The 19,172-nt window shown below is 43.3% G+C and overlaps 1 protein-coding gene across 1 annotated transcript in view; it reads left to right on the top strand.

The window, feature by feature from the left end:
* Positions 1-1,318: 1,318 nt before the first annotated feature.
* SLC16A2 (solute carrier family 16 member 2) overlaps positions 1,319-19,172 on the top strand; it is a 143,360-nt gene continuing 125,506 nt past the window's right edge. Inside the window, exon 1 of the mRNA XM_004620910.3 lies at positions 1,319-1,920. Coding sequence (XP_004620967.2) covers positions 1,503-1,920 — 418 coding nt within the window. The 5' untranslated portion in view covers positions 1,319-1,502. The remainder of the gene's footprint in view (positions 1,921-19,172) is intronic.

Genomic DNA, 19,172 nt, shown 5'->3' with positions numbered 1-19,172 from the left:
CTGGGGAGCCGAGTAGCTTGGTAACCACCCCGCGACCTCATGATTAGTGCATTAGACACATGGGCCCTTAGGGGAAACAGAGATTCCCCGAATTGCGGCTCCGGCCCTGAGGACTGAGGCTCAGCTCGGTCGGGGACTCTCGGGCTGGTCAGCCCTCCCGACTTCCGCGATTCACGTGTTCTCTAGGGGAGCCAAGGAAGCTCTTTTCCAGACCCTCGAGGAAGTAGGGCCTCAGGCTGGGACTGTCAAAGCGACGTCCACGCCCCTCTACCTGCGATGGGCGTGATGGGGCGGTGAGTACTGTGAACACTTCCTTCTGAGAGTGGCTCCGCCAAGTCACTCGTGCCCGAAACGCTGCAGCCGAGGAGGCCTGAGCTCAGCCCGGGGATCGGGCGGCCCTTGTCCAGGCTGGAGGCTCGACCTGACCCGAACTTCGGCTTCTCCAATTCGGGACAGAGAGTCTGGAGGAGCTTGAGGAAAGCTCCGGCTCCCGCCCCCGCGTGGGCCCAGCCCCCTCCGGAGTCACTGCACCTCCTTCCTTTCCTGGCTGGGTCCCCGGCCCAGACCCGGCTCTCCGCGGCTCCTCCGGGCTCCAAGTTGGCGCAAACAAAGCCCTGATTGACTGCCTGTAGAGGCGGGCCTCGCGGCCGGGCCGCCTCCTCCCTTCCTCGGCCTGCCAGGGATTTGCAGGGAAGGGCGGGGGCGGAGAGGGGGAAACTCCGGGGGTGTACTGGACTGTGTGCCGTTGAGCCCGCGCGTTTGAGAAGATTGTGCCCACCCTCCGTCCCAAACCTGGACTGTCCCTTCCTCGACCCCCTCCCCACACACACACCCCACAATTAGGCCCCGGGAAGGAACATGGGTCTCCAGAGGGCAGGGTGGAGTCTTTCAGGGGCTAGCTCTTTTCCGGGGGTCTCCCGGGTCAGCCGAGTTCCAGACTGCTTGTGAGGAAGGAGAGCGTGGGCTCCAAGAGCGAGCGGGGGCTTCCTTGGGGGACTTGGGGTTCATCTGTGCCCGTTCTGGAAGCTGCGGGAAGGGCCAGGCAAGAGGAGAGTTGGTGCTCTCTCTTTTCCGTTTTCGTCCTCCTCCTTCTGGGAATCTGGACCGGGAAGCCCGGCTGCAGCAGCCCGGGAAAGGGAGTTGGGGAAGGCAGCGGCAGCTCGAGGGGGTAAAGCTAGTAAGAGGAGGAGGAAGGGCTGTGCAGGAGAACGAGGCGAGGCTGTAGCGGCTGCCTGTTGAGGGAGGAAAAAGGTGGGGGGGAGGAGGGGGAGGAGAGAGATGACATGGGGAGAGGAGGAGGGGGGTTGGATGTGGGAGGAGGAGGAGAGGGCTCGAGGGACCGTCTGTCGCGGGACAGGCTGGTCAGCTGGGGGAGCTGAGCCGGGAGGAGGAGGCAGCGGCAGCAGCAGCAGCAGCGCTGAGAGCAGCCGCAGCAGCAGCAGAAACAAGTACCAGCTACACAACGGCTCCTCTGGCCGCGCGGCCACAGTCCCTGGGTCGCGATGGCGCTCCAAAGCCAGGCGAGCGAGGAAAGCAAGGGGCCCTGGCGGGAGGGAGAGCAGGAACCGCACGAGCCGGTGGGGAGCCCCGAGCCGGAGCCGGAGCCCGAGCCCGAGCCGGTCCCAGTGCCTCAGCCCGAGCCCCAGCCCGAGCCTCAGCCCCTTCCAGATCCTGCAACCCTGCCAGAGCTGGAGTTTGAGCCCGAGTCGGCGCGCGAGCCCGAGCCCACGCCCACAGTGGAGACCCGCGGCACGGCTCGCGGCTTCCAACCCCCCGAAGGGGGCTTTGGCTGGATGGTGGTTTTCGCGGCCACCTGGTGCAACGGCTCGATCTTCGGCATCCAGAACTCCTTCGGGATCCTCTACTCCATGCTGCTGCAGGAAGAGAGAGAGAAAAATCGCCAAGTGGAGTTCCAAGCAGGTAAGTGACCCGGCGCGCCCCACCTGGCATTCGAAGCGGGAGTGGCAGTCAGTTACCATTGCCCCAGACCCCGGACCTCCTGGAGCTCGGCGCCCCCCCTCCAGCACGCTGCTCAGACACCTCCCTCTTGCCCCTTGCCCTTGGCTTTGCTAAGGCGCAAGTTGCCGAGAGCTCTGGACAGCTTAGATAGCGGAGACTACGGACAGGGGTGGGACCAGGACATTAGTGATCATAAGCAAGGAATGAACATTTCCCATGATAAATCCAGTGGCATCTTTTGGGCTTGTTTAACATTCTCTGCCGTGTGTACTGGGGGAAATATTTTAGCTTCGGGTTTTTTTTTTTGGGGGGGTGGGGGTTGTGGGAAGGGGCGGGGAGTCGTGGAAAGAGGAGAGTTGGAAGGCGGAACGTGCTTTGAGAGAAACATTGCATTTCAGATCTCTTCAGCAACCTCTGCTCCTGTACGGGGAATTAAGGTATCAAAAACATGTTGACCATTGGGGTGACGCTGTGTGAAGCCTCAAACACATGCCAGGCATTTGTGTATGAAGAGAGAGGAAAGCAGCGAGTGTGTACAAGTGGGGCTGTGTGCAAGTATCTTATGGGGCTTATGGTGGGGTCGAACTAGGCCCAAGCATTCTTCTAGTCACCCTGCAGAAGGGAGAAGGTCTCCATGCCCTTTGAACTTGAACCCCAAAGGAGGCAGGATGCCAGTCTCTGCAGTCTTTTGCATGACCAGTTGATATGTTCGGCCTTGAGGCGGGCTTATTCCATGTCATTTTCCAACCTCCTAGACGTGGTGTTCTCCACCTGTACTGTAGCAACAGGGTGCAGTTTTAGGTCTTCAACGGAAATGCAGGTCCTCACACCTCCTTTTTCTCAAGGCACACTCAGCCTTCCCTAAGCAGGGTTGGGGTGGGATCGTCATCATTCTTCAGGCGTGGGGTCATGGGACTGCAGGCATGCTCTTCTCACCGAGTGGGCCTGTGGATTCAGGTCTGAGGAGATAGCTGGCTTCCTAAGCAAGCAACCCGTCAAGGCCTTCAGCAATTCTGATGAGTCTCAGGACTCCGCCACGAGACTAGGAATACTCGCTCCCTCTCGTGACACCTCGCAACAGCTTCACTCTCCACCCAATAGAAGTTCGTAGTTGAACATATTTGGCTTTATCTTTTGCTGCCCAAGGGCAAAAAAGAGGCTCCCTCCTCCAATCAGGCTCAGCAGTACTTCAGCTCCTCTCTGAGGAGGCCTAAATATTAGATCTAGTGGAAGCCTTGAGTTCTAGAGCATCCACATCTGGATTCTTTAACACCTTTCAAGACTGTCCTTCCCTCTCATCCAAGGACTTGGTACATTGCACGGTACAGGGGGGTTCTTTTTGCCTCGACATGTGGCATTGGCCCAGTAAAGTGCAGGCCTGGTGTGTGAATGAAGAGCTGCCCAGGGTAGTTTCAGCACTGACCCTGATACATTGAAATCTAAATGGAGAAGCAGCTTCTAGAGGAAGGTCACTGCCACACGCATCCCTGCAATGAACTTTTCTCGGTGTGGGTGCTCCCTACCTTGAGAAGCGAGCCTGGTACAGCATCTGGTTGTTGCCTACTTTACCCCAGAGAGCACTGTGGAACACTTCCCGTGGTTGAAGGCAGGAGGTCAGTGGCAAAGGTCTGGGTAAAATTTCATGGGAAACAGTAGAGGGTGGCCTGCAGCTAGTCTCTGGCGTTCATGTGGCGTAAGCAGGCTGGAGCTGGAGCCTTCAGAAGTATAATGAAACTTGGAAAAACCACTATTGTACCAGGAAGAGGTTCACTGCTGGGGAACAAACTTCAAAGTAGGTGATCATAGGGGACTCAGGGGGAGGGCTGGCTGGGACTTTCCGCTCAAAACCTCACAGTGCAGCAGGGAAGGGGGGGGCTGCCTTGGTCAATGCAGAGGTGTGGCTGGTGTGTACTGGGACACAAACTGATCCATAGAAGGGCTGGAGTTGCAAGTTTAAATCATGGAGAGTATAGATCAGGAAGGAATGGAAAAAAATGTTTATGTTCTCAGAGTCTCATAATACTTTCACGTGTTGTGAATTAATGAAAATTAGTTTTGATTAGTGGAGGCTCTCAGGAGCAACTGGTTTTTGTTTTGTTTTTTGGTTTTTGGTTTTTGCGTCACACCCAGCGATGCACAGAGGTTACTCCTGGCTCATGCACTCAGGAGTTACTCCTGGTGGTGCTTGGGGGAACCATATGGGATGCTGGGAATCGAACCCAGGTCGGCCGCGTGCAAGGCAAACGCCCTACCATTATGCTATTGCTCCAGCCCCAAGGTTTTTAATTTGGAAAAGCCCAAAACTCTACGACATTCCCAAGCTCCTAAAATGTCGTAATCAATACTACCTTCTGTGAGCCTCCAGCTTTCCTTAGCAATCATTTCACATGTCTCTCCACCTGAATACATTTTCATAGTTCAATAAAAACTTTCTAGTGACTTTTGCCACAGTACTGGTGTTTCAAAGGGATAGACACTGGTATAAGTTTGCTAAAATATTCAATTATTGTTTGCCTGATAGCCATTGTGGTGAATGTGTAACACACAGTTAAGGAGGTTGGTACATTGTCTATTTCTATAGTTGTTATGTGTTACCCATCTCTATCAGTGTTTGGAATGTCTTCCCAACTCTAAAATTGGTTAATTTAATATTTGGAGACATCTAACAAAATATGTTCTTTTTGACTAAGCCAAATATCTTCCCAGCCCTGAAGTTATACTGATTAGTTTAATGTGCCTAGGATTCTGCAAAGGATTGGAATTGTCGTGAGGGAACCCCAGAGAAAGACAGTTTTTGATGTTTGGTGGCTAATTTCACACCAGACAGGTCTCTACTCATAGAAAATACCACTGGAGTAGAAGGGAATTCAGATCATTCTGGAGAATGCAGTGTACAGTTTTTGTGGACTTCATAATGTGTGCAGTTCTCTGGTTGCACCAGCAATAAATATTATGCCCTGTCCTCACTTGTTAGAGAGGGAAGCTAACATTCTTGGGGCACAAGGCCTATGAGTACTGGCAGGTAAAATGTTCTCTGGATAGAAGTAGTTTACCAAGGTCTAGTTTAGGGGAAAATGGGAAATATTGGGTGAGAAAGGAATTTACACATTTTGTAAAGTTTGTGGGAAATTTGGGAGTCCTTCAACTCAGACAAAGCTGCTGGTAGAGCAGAGATCTTAGAAATGACTGCATTGCTTCCTATGATGAGAGGTGAGCCTTTCTAAGGAAAGAAGAGCAAGGTGTCATTACTTGCAGGTCCCAGTTTGTTAGCGACAATTCTTTTGTTGTTGTTGTTGTTTTGGGGCCACACCTTAATAGTGTGTGGTGGTGCTGTTAATAGTGCTCAGTTCTTACTTCTGGTGAAGATTGTGGGACTGCATGTGGTGATTGAACCTGGGTTGGCTACATGCAAAGAAAACCCTTTACCTACTGTACTATCTCTCTGCTCTGCCCTCAATGACAATTCTAAATAAATTGGAGCTCGGGTGCGGTTATGGGTTGGAGGTCTAGAGGACAGGGAAAAACAAGCTAGAGTTGTTAAGACTGGCTCAAAGCTTTGGTCTTTTTTTAAATAAAATAGAAAGGTTTATGGGAAAGAAGGGAAAGGAAAAGACACTCCCTAGCTAGGGAGGAACTTAGTACAAGACTATGTTTGAAGACGTGGTCTTTTTGAACGTGCTCCAGAGTAAACCCATTATCCTGAACTTTCAATCTTGACTACTAGTGTAGCACTGAGAATAAAACATGATAGGAGACAAATTTTTTAGAGAAGTTTATAAGCATGCTCCTTATAGATATCCAGGTAGTGGATGTAGTATTATTACCATCTAAGGAAAAGAACAAAAATCAGGAAGGTTCATTATTGGGCAAAAGAATATTGGACTCATGGACAATTATGATAGAATATTCTATACTTGGGGAAATGGTACTGTCTTTGGACAAACAAAAGTTCATAATGTTGAGTGGGGTGAGGGATAGACACGACAATCTTTATATACCTTCATTGTAGTGTACTTTACTTGTTCTCTGGATTGATCTCCAAATTGTTTATTTGGAGAGATAAATATATTGGTTCACTGGATTGATTCCTAAATTGTTTATTTGGAGAACTAAATATACTTGGGGAAAACCTTTCAATGTGTTCCCTTTGACCCATTGGTCAGCTTCCTTCAACTTATTTTTCTACATCTTCTTCAACCAAACTGTGTCCCAAATTGGGACCATGACTCTTACTGGAAGGGATGAGTAGAGGTTGGGGCATTTGAAAGCTAGGAATGTTTATTCAAAATAGAGTGGCTATTTGAGGCCCTGCTGAAGTCTTAATTAGTTTGGGAGGGGGTAGGTACACTCCAGTGGTACTAGGACACACCAGAACTATACCCATTACTGTTCAGGAAACCAAGAAAATGTGGGGATCAAATCCAGGGCTCTGTGCACGCCAAACATGTGCTCCAAACCTTTGAACTGTGTTCCAGGCCTTTACATTTAAATCTGTATTTCAATGGGCTGAAGAACAATAATATCAGATAGACAGTGATTTGGTATTAGATTACTTTTGCCTCTGACTTGCTCTATCTATGACTTTGAGTGTGAACTTTAATAAGTGTATGCCTCAATTTATCTAATTTTTAAGTTTATTTCCTCACATTCCCTTCCCTTTGTTGTTGTTTTGGTTATTTTAGTGATAACTGAGGGATACAAATATTTGGTTGTGTTGTTTACCAGGGGTAACGCACTTAGTTGTGGTGCTTACACACTTAATTGTGGGGCTCACACACATTTGGTTTTGGTGTACCAAAGATTGCACACTTTGCAGTGGTGTCCGGTCACTAACAGCAGTAACTGGACTTGTACTCTGGCATCTGGGATGGTGCCAGAGATCTAACGTTTGTCCTCACATTTGCCAGACAGGTGCTCTACTGCTGAGTTATCCTAACCCAGCTGATCTATTTTTACAATGAAAGGGTTCAACCATATGAGTTTTCTAGATGTGCTATCATCTTCTAAAAGAATTCTGTGATAATTTATTCTTTACTAGTCACTGGACATAAATTTCGACTCATTTGTACAAATGCAAGTTTTTAAATCTGTCTGAATAAGGGTGAGGACACTTTGGGAAAAAATGGGAAAGCAATGAAAAGCTGTATAAATAACATTTCCCTGTGTACCTGAAAATGAAGGAGGTGATAAAATATACCAATGTGGTTGAAAAGATATTCTTCTTCTTTTCCTTCTTCTTCTTTTTTTTTTTACTTTTGGAGTCACACCCGGTGATGCTCAGGGGTTACTCCTGGCTCTGGCAGTGCTTGAGGGACCTTATGGGATGCTGGAATCGAACCTGAGTCGGCCACATGCAAGGCAAGTCCCCTACCCGCTGTGCTATGGCTCCAGCCCCAGATATTCTCCTTATTAAAACTCTTATGTAAAAAAAAAAGTTTTTATGTACAACAGTTTCTCCAGGAATACCTTCTATTGGGCAGATTTGTGCAGAGTTGGCCTTCTTAGGAGGTTATAGTGGGGAAAACAAGACTATAGTTTGTGATCCTGAAGAATGTCCTATTGGGTAGCCACAATTTCTGGTCAATTTCAGCCTTTATTCAGGGTTTATTAAGAGCTTGATCATTGGGATAATAGTACAGAGCTCTCTCCTTTTTCCTGGATTTATTCTTGCTTATAATTGGAAATAATCTTTCCAGTTCCATTAAAATTAGAAACAGATTAGAAACATTTTCAGAAATATGTAAAGAATATTTCACCTTTAGAGCAGATATGTTTCCCAGAAGGGTGTACTACTATTTTTTACAATAGCATCTTTTGGTTTTGTTGAATTTTGAAAAGAAAGAGTTGTTTATTCTTTTTAGATTGTGAAAAGAGTGGGATTGCCTGTTTTAACTTATTTTCTGGAGCCAGAGCAATAGTATGGTGGGTAGGGTGCTTACCTTGCATGGGGTCTGCCAGGGTTTGATCCTCTGCATCCCATATGGTCCTCCAAGCACTGCCAAAAGTGATTTCTGAGTGCAGAGCCAGGAGTAAGATCTGAGAACCACCAGGTATGACCCACCTCCTTGGTCTTGCCACCCCTAAAAAGTTATTTTCACATGGAATTGAATGAGTAAACAGTAGAGAAAAATATTTTTTGTTTATTTTTTGTTTTGGCCACACCCGGTGGTGCTGAGGGGCTACTCCTGGGTCTGCACTCGGGAATTAGTTCTGGAAGTGATGCCAGTTCTAGAGAAAAAGTGTTTTTTAAAACACACTATGCCTCAAGCCATGAATTATGAACACTCTATCTGAAAGGATGTATGTATATGAAATCAGATCTAATGTAACAGAGGTTCTTAAGGGCCATGAGGGACAAGTATAATGGACCCAGATTAGATGAGTTGTTAGATGAAAGAGATGGAGAGGATGTGATCAGCTTGTCCTAGAATCTTTTGCAGGTTCACATCAGTGGGACTTATAAACATTTATGCTTTTATCTTCCCTTTATCCTGCATCCATCTTAATACCCAAAGGTCACTAGGAAAAGGGTTTAGGTCGCTTCAGTTCTTTAATATTTCAGGAATGACAGAGGGCTAAATTAAAGGAGTTCTTTTAGACAGCTGCCTTAAAGGTGGTACTGTTTTACTAATGTGAAATCACTGCACACTTACTTATGCGTGAGGGCTGTGACCTGTCTGAGAAGTTTGAGGAAGTACATGCCTATTAATCCCAGTAGCCCGGTACTCCTCTATACTCTACCTATGTTCTAGCTTCTGGAGTTAGTAGGAAAGGAAGGGATAAAATTTGCTGTCCCAACCACACATTTTCTTAGTTCGTTCTACTTTCATGGCACATTTATATCACTTTACTACACACAGCAGCTCATTTCCTCCCCGTATTGTTATCTCTCTTCTCTACTCGGGCTTTAGATGTTGTGTAGGACCAACACCAGCCCATATCTCAGGCACATTTCCATCATTCTACAAATGCATCCCATTCTTTTCTCATTCTCCCCTCTCATATTCTCCAATTTTTAGGAAAAGGATGACTATCTCTGGAATATTTTTTTAAATTTATTTATTTTTTAATTGAGTTACCATGAGAACAGTTACAGGGCTTTTAGGATCGAGTCTCAGTCATACTATGATCTCTTCCCTTCACCAGTGCACATGTTCCACCACCAATAACCCCAGCATACCCCCCCTCCCACTATCTCTGGAATATTAAATAATATGGAAGCCATAACCTCAGAATATTTTAGGAAAGTTGCTCCTTCTAACCCCTCTTTATTTCCACACTTCCTCTTTCCATGGGCCCAGGACCTCAGCATAAGTGATCACATTATAGTTGGTCTTGCTCAACACTATTCAACATATGTCTGATCAGTTGCAACATTTTCTCTTCAATTACTATCATTTTATCCCATCTCTTGGGACAAATGAACACCCAGAGATTTCAAATTGGTTTCATTAGCCTCAGGGGTTCTGAATTGAACAGATGTTTACATTGTTTACATTGAGGTCCTCTCTTTTCTCTTGCCCCAGATTCTGCAGAATTGATTGTAAAAAAGTGAGAAAAGATCATACATATGTCTTCTTTAAGAAAGTCTCTGTCCATCTCCTTGCCCCATTTATGGATGGGGTCATTGAGTGTTTTGTTAATGAGTTTAGTGAGTGCTTTATATATCTTGTATCTATAAACTATCTGATATATTGTATTCAAATATTTTATCCCATACAGTAGGTGTCTTTTTATTAGAACTTGAGTTTCTTTCTCTGTACAGAAGCTTTTTAATTTGATATAATTCCGTTTGTGTATTTTTGTTGTCTTTGTCACTGTGATCATTTCATTGAAATTCCTCTGCAGCAAGTTTCCTAGAGAGTTCTACCAATGATTTCATTAATGTATTTTATGGATTCTGGTCTAATCTTAATATCTTTAATCCACTTTGAGTTTACTTTTGTGAAGTGGTATCATGCTGAATGAAGTCAGTCAGAAGGAAAGAGAGAGATGCAGAATAATCCCTCTCATATATATGACTTAAGAAACACAGCAAGGTAGCAGCAAAAGTGTAAAGGAAACATAATAGAATTACTTATACACATGATTTAGTTGAGTAGGGAGATGTGAGAGAGGCATGTTGGGGTCTTTAGGGAAGGGATATGGGTATATTGGGAGTGGGTATGATGTTGGAATTATGTCCATGAGAAGCCATTATTAATAGCATTGTAAACAAAAAATTTCTAAAGTGAGAAAAGGGTAGAGACAGACTTTTGAATTCCAACTAGAGTAAAATATACCTTTAGTGGGGTGGAGAAGGGGAAGTCACCTTTGGGAGCTCACAGGTTAGTTGCTTCCCTGCTTCATCCTTAAAAATGTAGTGGAATAGAGATACTGCTAAGCGAGCAGTCCTTTTGCCCAATTCATCCTGTGGATCTTCCTTCCCACTCTCCGACTCAAAGTGGAAGGGCATGTGTCTACATTCTTGTTTTCAGATTTGTGTACATGTATTATATCTGTTTGAACCAAATAACACAATTGCTTAATAATGGAGTACACGGTGTCTGTAAAACTGAGGTCACAGGTTCAGTTATTTGTTTAGATCACTGACCTTCTCACAAAGAAGAGAACTCTCTTTCTGTTCACCATCCAAGCCCCTCAAGAAGGACTGAGAAGAATGGGGATGACTCTGTCAGATCTCTCTGCTACTGGATGAAAGACACAAAGCACATATACAGAGTGCTTCTTTGATGGTTAGTGTTTTGCTCCTAAGAAAAAAGAAAAGGGGCTGCAGAGATAGTACAATAAGTTAGTTGCTTGCCTTGCATACGGTTCGATTCTAGGTGCACGTGATATGATCCTTTGAGCCCTGCTGGCAGTGAGCCCTGAACTCAGAGCCAGGAGTAAGCCCTGAACATCTCCTGAGATTAGAGATGGGAGTGAGCCCTGAGCAACACCTGATATGACCCCAAAACAACAACAAAAAAGAAAAAGGAAGAAAGGAAAATGAGAAGAAAGAAGAATTAACATTTATTTAGCGGTTAACACTTCATCAGACATATTGACCATTTTGCATATTCCAACTCATGTTAATTCTCAATAGTCCTATGAAGTAATGTTATGTCTACCATTTTACAGAAAGAAACCAAAGCACAAAGTTAAGTAATTTGTTCAAACCGTTAAAAGTAAATAAATACAGAGCTAGAATTTAAACCCAGGCAGTTGGAGCAGAGAATGTAGCTCATTGGTAGAGTAATTGTTTTCCATGAGTGAAGTACGGGGTTTGATTCCTGACACCATCAAAAATAAATGACAAACAAAAAGGAACCTAGGCAGTTGGAGTTCTGACTCTTGCATTTAGCTATCTTTAATGCATAGTAAAGATGAGGGGAGGGGGTAATTACCAAGGAGAACAGCTGCTGAGGTTTTTTCATTCTGATAGCCTCAGGGCACCTGTATGACTAAGACATAGAAAGAGATGACTTAAAAGAGTTTATTGAACAGAAGTCTGACAGTCTTATGATACAAGACATATTCCTTTAACCACCAATGTTACTCTTGCCCGAATAATGACTCTTGGGTGCAAAAAGGACCAGAGAAACAATTTCTTCTCTGTTCGTTAGACTTGAGAAGTCACACACTATTTCAAGACTTCTGTGTTCTCATCTACAAAGTGGGACTTACAATATTTACTGTTATAGGACTATTAAAAGTTAAATGAAATTGTGTATGTGAAGGATCTTTGTAAGTTGTGAAAGATTTGGTGTTATCACTATTACTTGGAAACTTTTTTCTGATCCTAGAAATAGAGTTCTATCTTTTCTTTAAATATTTATTGAGGATAAATCAGCTCCTCCCTCTCCTTCTCCTTCACCACTTTCCCCCTTCTCCCCTCTGAATTCTTCTGCAATTTGACCTCCTTGTCCTGTTGCCAAAGACTGGCTGTGTTTTCTTTGTTCCTCAGTTCTCTAAGAAACCAGGGAGAGGAGGGGCCAGATCCCAGGTCATATACATTCAAGGAAACAGGGCATGTTGAAATATTTACAGCTTTGGCAAGAGCTCACAACCTCTCTAAGAGTCAAGAATTGAGGTTTAAACTAGGAATTGCTAGAGGTGGGGGGGTGGGGGCAGATGGTGGGTGGAGTTAGGCTGTTGCTTCCTCCCAAGGGTCTCTCACAGAGCCTCTGTTCTTTTGCAGGTAGTGAGGAAGAAGGAAAGGGATATTTAGGGTCAGAAGGTCTGGGTCAGGGGACTTAAGTATGGAAGGGGCCCTCCTCCTTTGTGTTCAGTGTTGGAGTGATCCAGTTTCCTTGTGTTCTAAACAGGATAGTCCCAGAAGAACAGAAGGCTGGAGGCAAGTTTTCAGCAAGTCTCTTAATGATTACTTATGGAGTTTCCATTAAGACCATCTAGTCGGCAAATCAGAATGGAAAGTCTCTTTTTTTGCTATTGCAAAGAACAAAGCCCAATTTCTAAGCCCTACTTTGCTAGCAGTATTTCAAAGATATTAGAACTTAAACTGTCTTTTTTCCCCTTTTGGTTTGGTTTTTGTATCACACCAAGTGGTGTTCAGGGTCTGTTTCTGACTTGGTGCTTGGGCTTGCACCTGGTGGTCCTTGGAGGACTGCATACAGTGCCAGGGATGCAACCTGCGTCTCCTACATACAAAATTGGTGCTTAGCTCCTTAAACTATCTCTGCAACTTATTGACTTGAGTTTTAGTTATCTAAATGTCCGAGCTGGAAGGCATTTTTCAAGACCATGTAAATTTACCCCATCTGGTTCTCACTTATCAGGTAGAGAACTAAGATCTGGAAAGACATGATCTCATTCAGCATTATGGGGAGATGATTGTAGTGGACTTCGGTTGTAAGAGAAATTGGGTGAGGAATACATGGATTGGGACTTCTGGCACCCTGGGAGTCTTCTAACTCAATCACTGGCTTAATGCCCCCTTCCTTTCTCCCTGAACGTTTCCAAGTCAATTCCCAGGTACACTGTGAAAGAGATTTTTTCTGTTTTCTGTTTTTTTGTGGTTTTTTTTTTGTATATTGTTAGTTTTTTGCAATTGTGTTTTGTGATTTTAGGGAAACCATTCTCATCATGGGACTGGATATATAGTACAGAAGGCAGGGCACTTGCTTTGCATATGGCCGGCTCCAGTTTAATCCCGGGCATCTCTTATGGTCTTCTGAGCACCACCATGAGTAATTCCTGAGTGTGGAGTCAGAACTAAGCCCTGAGCATCACTGGACATATGGCCCACACCCAAATCTCATACTTTCTTGGATGAATTTAGCTCCAAGGATTTTACTTTTTTAAAAAAATAATGTAATTTATCTAACATGAGACAAGAATTTTATTTTTAAAAAATAATATAATTTATCTAATATGAGACAAAACTTAAGAGGTATAACAGACAAAAGTTAACTTTTCACCTCTGTCTCTCAATTATCCCCTTTCTTCCCTAGAAACTCCAAATGTTGTCTACTATATTATTTCAGACATATTTTGTATATATACAAACATGTATGTGTGTCTTTATGTGTGTGTATTGAGAAAGAAAATACATCCTATTTTTAAAACACAAATGGTAGCCTATAATTTATATTATCCTTCACCTTTCTTTTATACTTCAAAATATATTTTGGATATATTTTGTATCCAATTGGCATAAAATTATACATTAACAATTTATATATTATATTAACATATTTATATTATGCATCACTGTCACTGTCATCCCGTTGCTCATTGATTTGTTCGAGCAGGCACCAGTAACGTCTCTCATTGAGAGACTTATTGTTACTGTTTTTGGCATATACAATACACACAGGTAGCTTGCCAGGCTCTGCCATGCGGGCTCCGTACTCTCGGTAGCTTGCCGGGCTCTCCGAGAGGGGCGGAGGAATCGAACATGGGTCAGCCGCATGAAAGGCGAATGCCCCACCACTGTGCTATCGCTCCAGCCCATATTATGCATAACAAATGTTATATTTTATGTATTGTATAATATGAATTTCATATAATTTATAAATTTTGATATAAAATTATATCTAAACTTAATATATAAACATTAAGTCAAAAATTTCTTCATTCATTTAAATAAATTCAGTGTTTTGTTATATGAGTATATCATAATTTATTTTATCAATACCGTGCTTATATATTTAATATATTACCATTATTTGCATATAGACTTTGGCATCAAATGGTGCTAGATTCAGTTACTTACCACATGTATAGTCTTGACACAACTTTAACTTCCTGAAATCTGATTTTTCACATACATAAAATAGGATAATAAAAATATTTGCCATTATGGGTATGAAAGTGGAATTTGACAAGGTAGATAGAAGATTAAGCTTATTATGGAGGGCAGAGAAATATTACAGGGGGTAGAGTGCTGGCCTTGAACTGTCCAACCCAGATTCAATTTCTGGCATCCCCTATAATCCTCAACCCCTTCAGAAGTGATCTCCAAGCACTGAGTCAGGAGTAAACCCTGAGTACCACAAGAAGTGGCACAAAAAACAAAGTTTCACTTATGGCCTGTCACATACAATGTGCTCCTCCAAATCAATTAATATGTGCTTAATTCAGGTCGAGAGATGTTTATTGTGTGTTAGGCAGAAGCTTGGGAAAACTAGAGAATTAAAAGTGTCCTTCAGGGGCCGGAGCGATAGCACAGCGGGTAGGGCGTTCGCCTTGCACGTGGCCGACCCAGGTTCGATCCCCGGCATCCCATATGGTCCCCCAAGCGCCACCAGGAGTAATTCCTGAGTGCAAAGCCAGGAGTAACCCCTGGGCATCGCTGGGTGTGACCCAAAAAGCAAAAAAAAAGTGTCCTTCAAGAAGTTTATGATTTCTAAAAATATATGTCTTTGGCCCACATCCAAAAGAGCAAAAGCAACCGGTGTTGGCACGGATGTGGGGAGAAGGGGACTCTCCTTCACTGCTGGTAGGAATGCCAACTGGTTCAGCCCTTTTGAAAAACTGTATGGACGCTTCTCAAAGAATTGGAAGTTGAGCTCCCATTTGACCCAGAAGTACCACCTCTGGGACTATATCCTGGAGAGGCAAAAAAGCATAGTCGAAATGACATCTGCACTTGTATGTTCATTGCTGCACTGTTTACAATAGCCAGAATCTAGAAAAAACCTGAGTGCCTGAGAACAGATGACTGGTTAAAGAAACTTTGATACATCTACACAATGGAATACTATGCAGCTGTTAGAAAAGATGAAGTCATGAAATTTGCACAGAAGTGGATTAACATGGAGAGTATCATGTTAAGTGAAGTGAGTCAGAAGGAGAGGGACAGACATAGAAAGAGTGCACTCATTTGTGGAATATAATATAACATAATGGGAGACTAACACCCAAGAACAGTAGAGATAAGTACTAGGAGGATTACTCCACAGCTTAGAAGCCGGCCTCGCATGCTGGGGGAAAAGGCAGCTCAGATAGAGAAGGGAGCACAAAGTAAAGGGTGCTAGGAGGGCCCGCTCAGGGTGGGAGATGCGGGCTGAAAATAGACTATAGACTGAACATGATGGCCACTTAATACCTCTACTGCAAACCACAACACCCAAAAGGAGAGAGAGAACAAAAGGGAATGCCCTGCTACAAAGGCGGGGTGGGGTGGAGGGGACGGGTGGGAGTGGTGGGAGGAATGCTGGGACCATTGGTGGTGAAAAATGGGCACTGGTGGAGGGATGGGTACTCGACTGTTGTATGACTGAAACGCAAGCATGAAAGTTTGTAAGTCGAACTGTACCTCACGATAATTCACTGTCACTGTCACTGTCATCTCACTGTTGATTGATTAGCTCGAGCAGGCACCAGTAATGTCTCCATTGTCATACTTGTTACTGTTTTTGGCATATCAAATATGCCACGGGGAGCTTGCCAGACTCTGCTGATTGGGCAGGATACTCTCGGTAGCTTGCCATGCTCTCTGAGAGGGATGGAGGAATCGAACCTGGGTTCATCCACGTGCAAGGCAAACGTCCTAATAAAAAATTTTTTAATGTCTTTTAGTGGAGCGATGTGGAAAAGGAGAGGTGAGTGTAAGGGCTAGAAATATATCTCCCTATACTAATTAAATATTGTTTTTGTTGAGTGACGTGAAAGAATGAGTGTAAAGCCCAGAGGAATCAAGAAAGATTTGCTGGTAGAGTTGAAACTTGAAATGGGATTTAGTGAAATGGAAGTTAACTTATTGGTTGACATTGGTGGGGTGAGGATTGAGAACTGGACAGTTTGATTATCGTTCAGAGTCTGGGTATTCCCCTCTGGTAGGCCAGTGAGACACTGTTTCCCACTAGGAACTGTCCCAGCAGGTGTGGTTGCAGTGGAAAGGCAGGAGTAGAAGAAATAAATACTGTGGATATTTGGAGGGCATTGAGTGAGGGATATCTGGGCATTGGGTCACAGGATGATGTGCCTGTTATTGGCATATGGCATAACCCACCCAACTTATACTGTGTGGCCTTCATTTCAGATGTACAGGCATTTTTCCAAAGTGGTCCCAGGGCAAAACCAAGGAGCCTTAAAGCAGAAATGGCAGCAACTCTCAGCCTTTACCCCAAGACTTTAAGAATGCTCTAGATTCTATGAGTAGCAAAACAGAGATTATCAAGTGACAATAATCCCCTTTGTGTGTGGTACATTATAGTTTACATCTCAGTTGATGTTTTTCCTTGCAATAGACTATTATGAAATAAAATATACTAATTAATCTCATCATGTGCCAATATCCTTGATCATAAGTGCTATGCTGAAGAGTTTTGGAAAAAGAATGTCAACATGGTTAGTATTAATTAGGGAAAAGTTTGTGGCAAGGAAGAGCTATGTTGAGATTTATATTCCATTTAATATCTGTAGAAAATGGAGGACACATTAAGGGAAAATGTCTGGCCTGTGGTTATACTCTTAATATTCAGCATGGCAGACACTAAAACCATGGTCACCCAATTCCATATTCCACGGTAACAGTAATGTAGGATTTTTCTGAAAGCCAGGATAGTTTTCCATGAACTTTATAGCAAACTGAAGTTTAAGTGTATGGATAAGAAGTAGTGTATTGTGATGAAATCCAAGCAAGTAACCATGTGTCACAAAATTGAAGATGGAAATGTGAGTAACAGAAAGAAGAATTTCAACCTAGCAGAGCAATATTGATTGGAATCAAGATATAGCACTGATCTGGAAGTCAAGAGACCTGGGTTTCAACTCTACTGTTATCTTTATAACTTTGACAAACACCTTCATCTTTTTGGGCCTATGTTCCTTCAATTATGCAAGGAGAAATTTTGGCTTTCCAGAGACCATAAGGTGCTTACAGACTGTAATTCCCATAAATCAAGCAAACCTTAGGTACTTACTGGCAAGGAAACCAGGGTGTTGTGGCATGGTGCAGAGAACAACTTCTCTAAAAAAGAGAAAATGGATCATTTCAGATTTGAGAAAAGATATAGTTTTGTGAAGGATAGCTATTTTACAGTCTTTATCCTATCTACTTGGAGAATTCCATTCAAGTGACAGAAAGGGAGATCAAGTGTGTTCAAGTGAATAAGTGTTAAAGTAAAGTTGAGATTTGGTAGGGCAGATTAGGATATGATGATTTATATGCTTATAAATTCATCTTGTTGTTGGAGAGAAATTGACACTCATGGTAGGATTGGTGTTGAAATACTTGTCTAAGATTCAACTATCAGTAACTTTGTAAATCACGGTTCCATAAAGTTAAAAAAAAATCTGGGCCAAACCCAGAGATGTTCAGGAGTTACTCCTGGCTGTGCACTCAGAGATCACTTCTGGTAGTGATCAGGGGACCATATTGGATACTGGGAATCAAAATCGGGTAAGTCACATGCAAGGCAAGCATCCAACCCATTGTACTATTGCTCTGTCCCCTAGATATTTTTTAATTTTAAAAAATTATTGTTATTATTATTATTATTATTATTTTGCTTTTTGGGTCACACCTGGCGATGCACAGGGGTTACTCCTGGCTTTACACTCAGGAATTACTCCTGGCGGTGCTCGGGGGACCTTATGGGGTGCTGGAAATCGAACCCGGGTTGGCCGAGTGCAAAGCAAACACCCTACCCACTCCGCTACCACTCCAGCCCCCTAGATATTTTTTAAAAGAAGTTCACCCAGTAGTATAGTAGAACATTCTCTATTAACACTTTTATAAGAAATTGACATTTTTAATTTTTTAATTCTATAAAATTTTTAGTTAAGATACTGTGATTTACAAAGTTGCATACAACGGTTGAACAGCAATCCCACCACTAATGAATGTCCCCTTCCCTTCACCAATGTCTCCATGCTCCCTCCCACCCACCCCCTAGCCTGCAGCCTGCCCCACTAGCAGGTGTATAACAAATTTATTTCAAATTGCTCCAATGATATTTAAAGAAATGGCAAAAAGAATTGTGAGGAAATAAATCAATAAATGTCAATTTTTGATGATTTATTGTTATATGATGTTAATCATACTTAATCTAGTAGAGGACAACCATATGTAACATTAATGAGTGTCATATTCAATGCTACATAAGGGGAAGTTTGTCCTGTCCTTTAAAGGAACTCTTTTAAGGCTTCATGTAAATATGGCTTCAAGGCTATGAATTCCCTAAACTGTTGCCTGTCCATGAAGCTCTGTATAGTTCCTTCAAATCACTGTATCACTGTATCACTGTAATCCCGCTGTTCATCGATTTGCTCAAGTGCGTGTCAGTAACGTCTCCATTTGTCCCTGTCACGTGCTACTGTAGCCTAATAGCATCTTGGGAACTCTTTCAGGATCAGGGGAATGAGCACCGTTATTGTTACTGTTTTTTGGTGTATCAAGTACGCCACGGGTAGCTTGCCAGGCTCTGCCGTGAGTTCCTTCAAATATAAATGATAATCTAGTTGAACAGCATATACTCGGTGATATTTTCATTTCGTCTCAGTTTTTGTACTATATCTTTCCATATTCGTCTGGCTCGTAGAGTCTCATTTGATCTGCTTACATCTTACAGGCTTTCTTTGTATGCAAGTTCCTTTTTTAAAAATTTTGCATTCAATATTCTGTGCCTGTTTTGGATTTTGTCATTTTGAGTTTAATGTGTCTTGAAGTTTTCCTAATTGGGTCTATTATAAGTGGGACCTTCAGGCCTTTTGATTGCAGTGCCTATATTACTCAACTGTGAGAAATTCTTATCAATGATTTA

This window comes from Sorex araneus, chromosome X, assembly GCF_027595985.1.
Source record: "Sorex araneus isolate mSorAra2 chromosome X, mSorAra2.pri, whole genome shotgun sequence".
NCBI lineage: Eukaryota > Metazoa > Chordata > Mammalia > Eulipotyphla > Soricidae > Sorex > Sorex araneus.
Note: the sequence above shows the minus strand (reverse complement) of the source record. Positions and strands in the feature narration are given on the sequence as shown.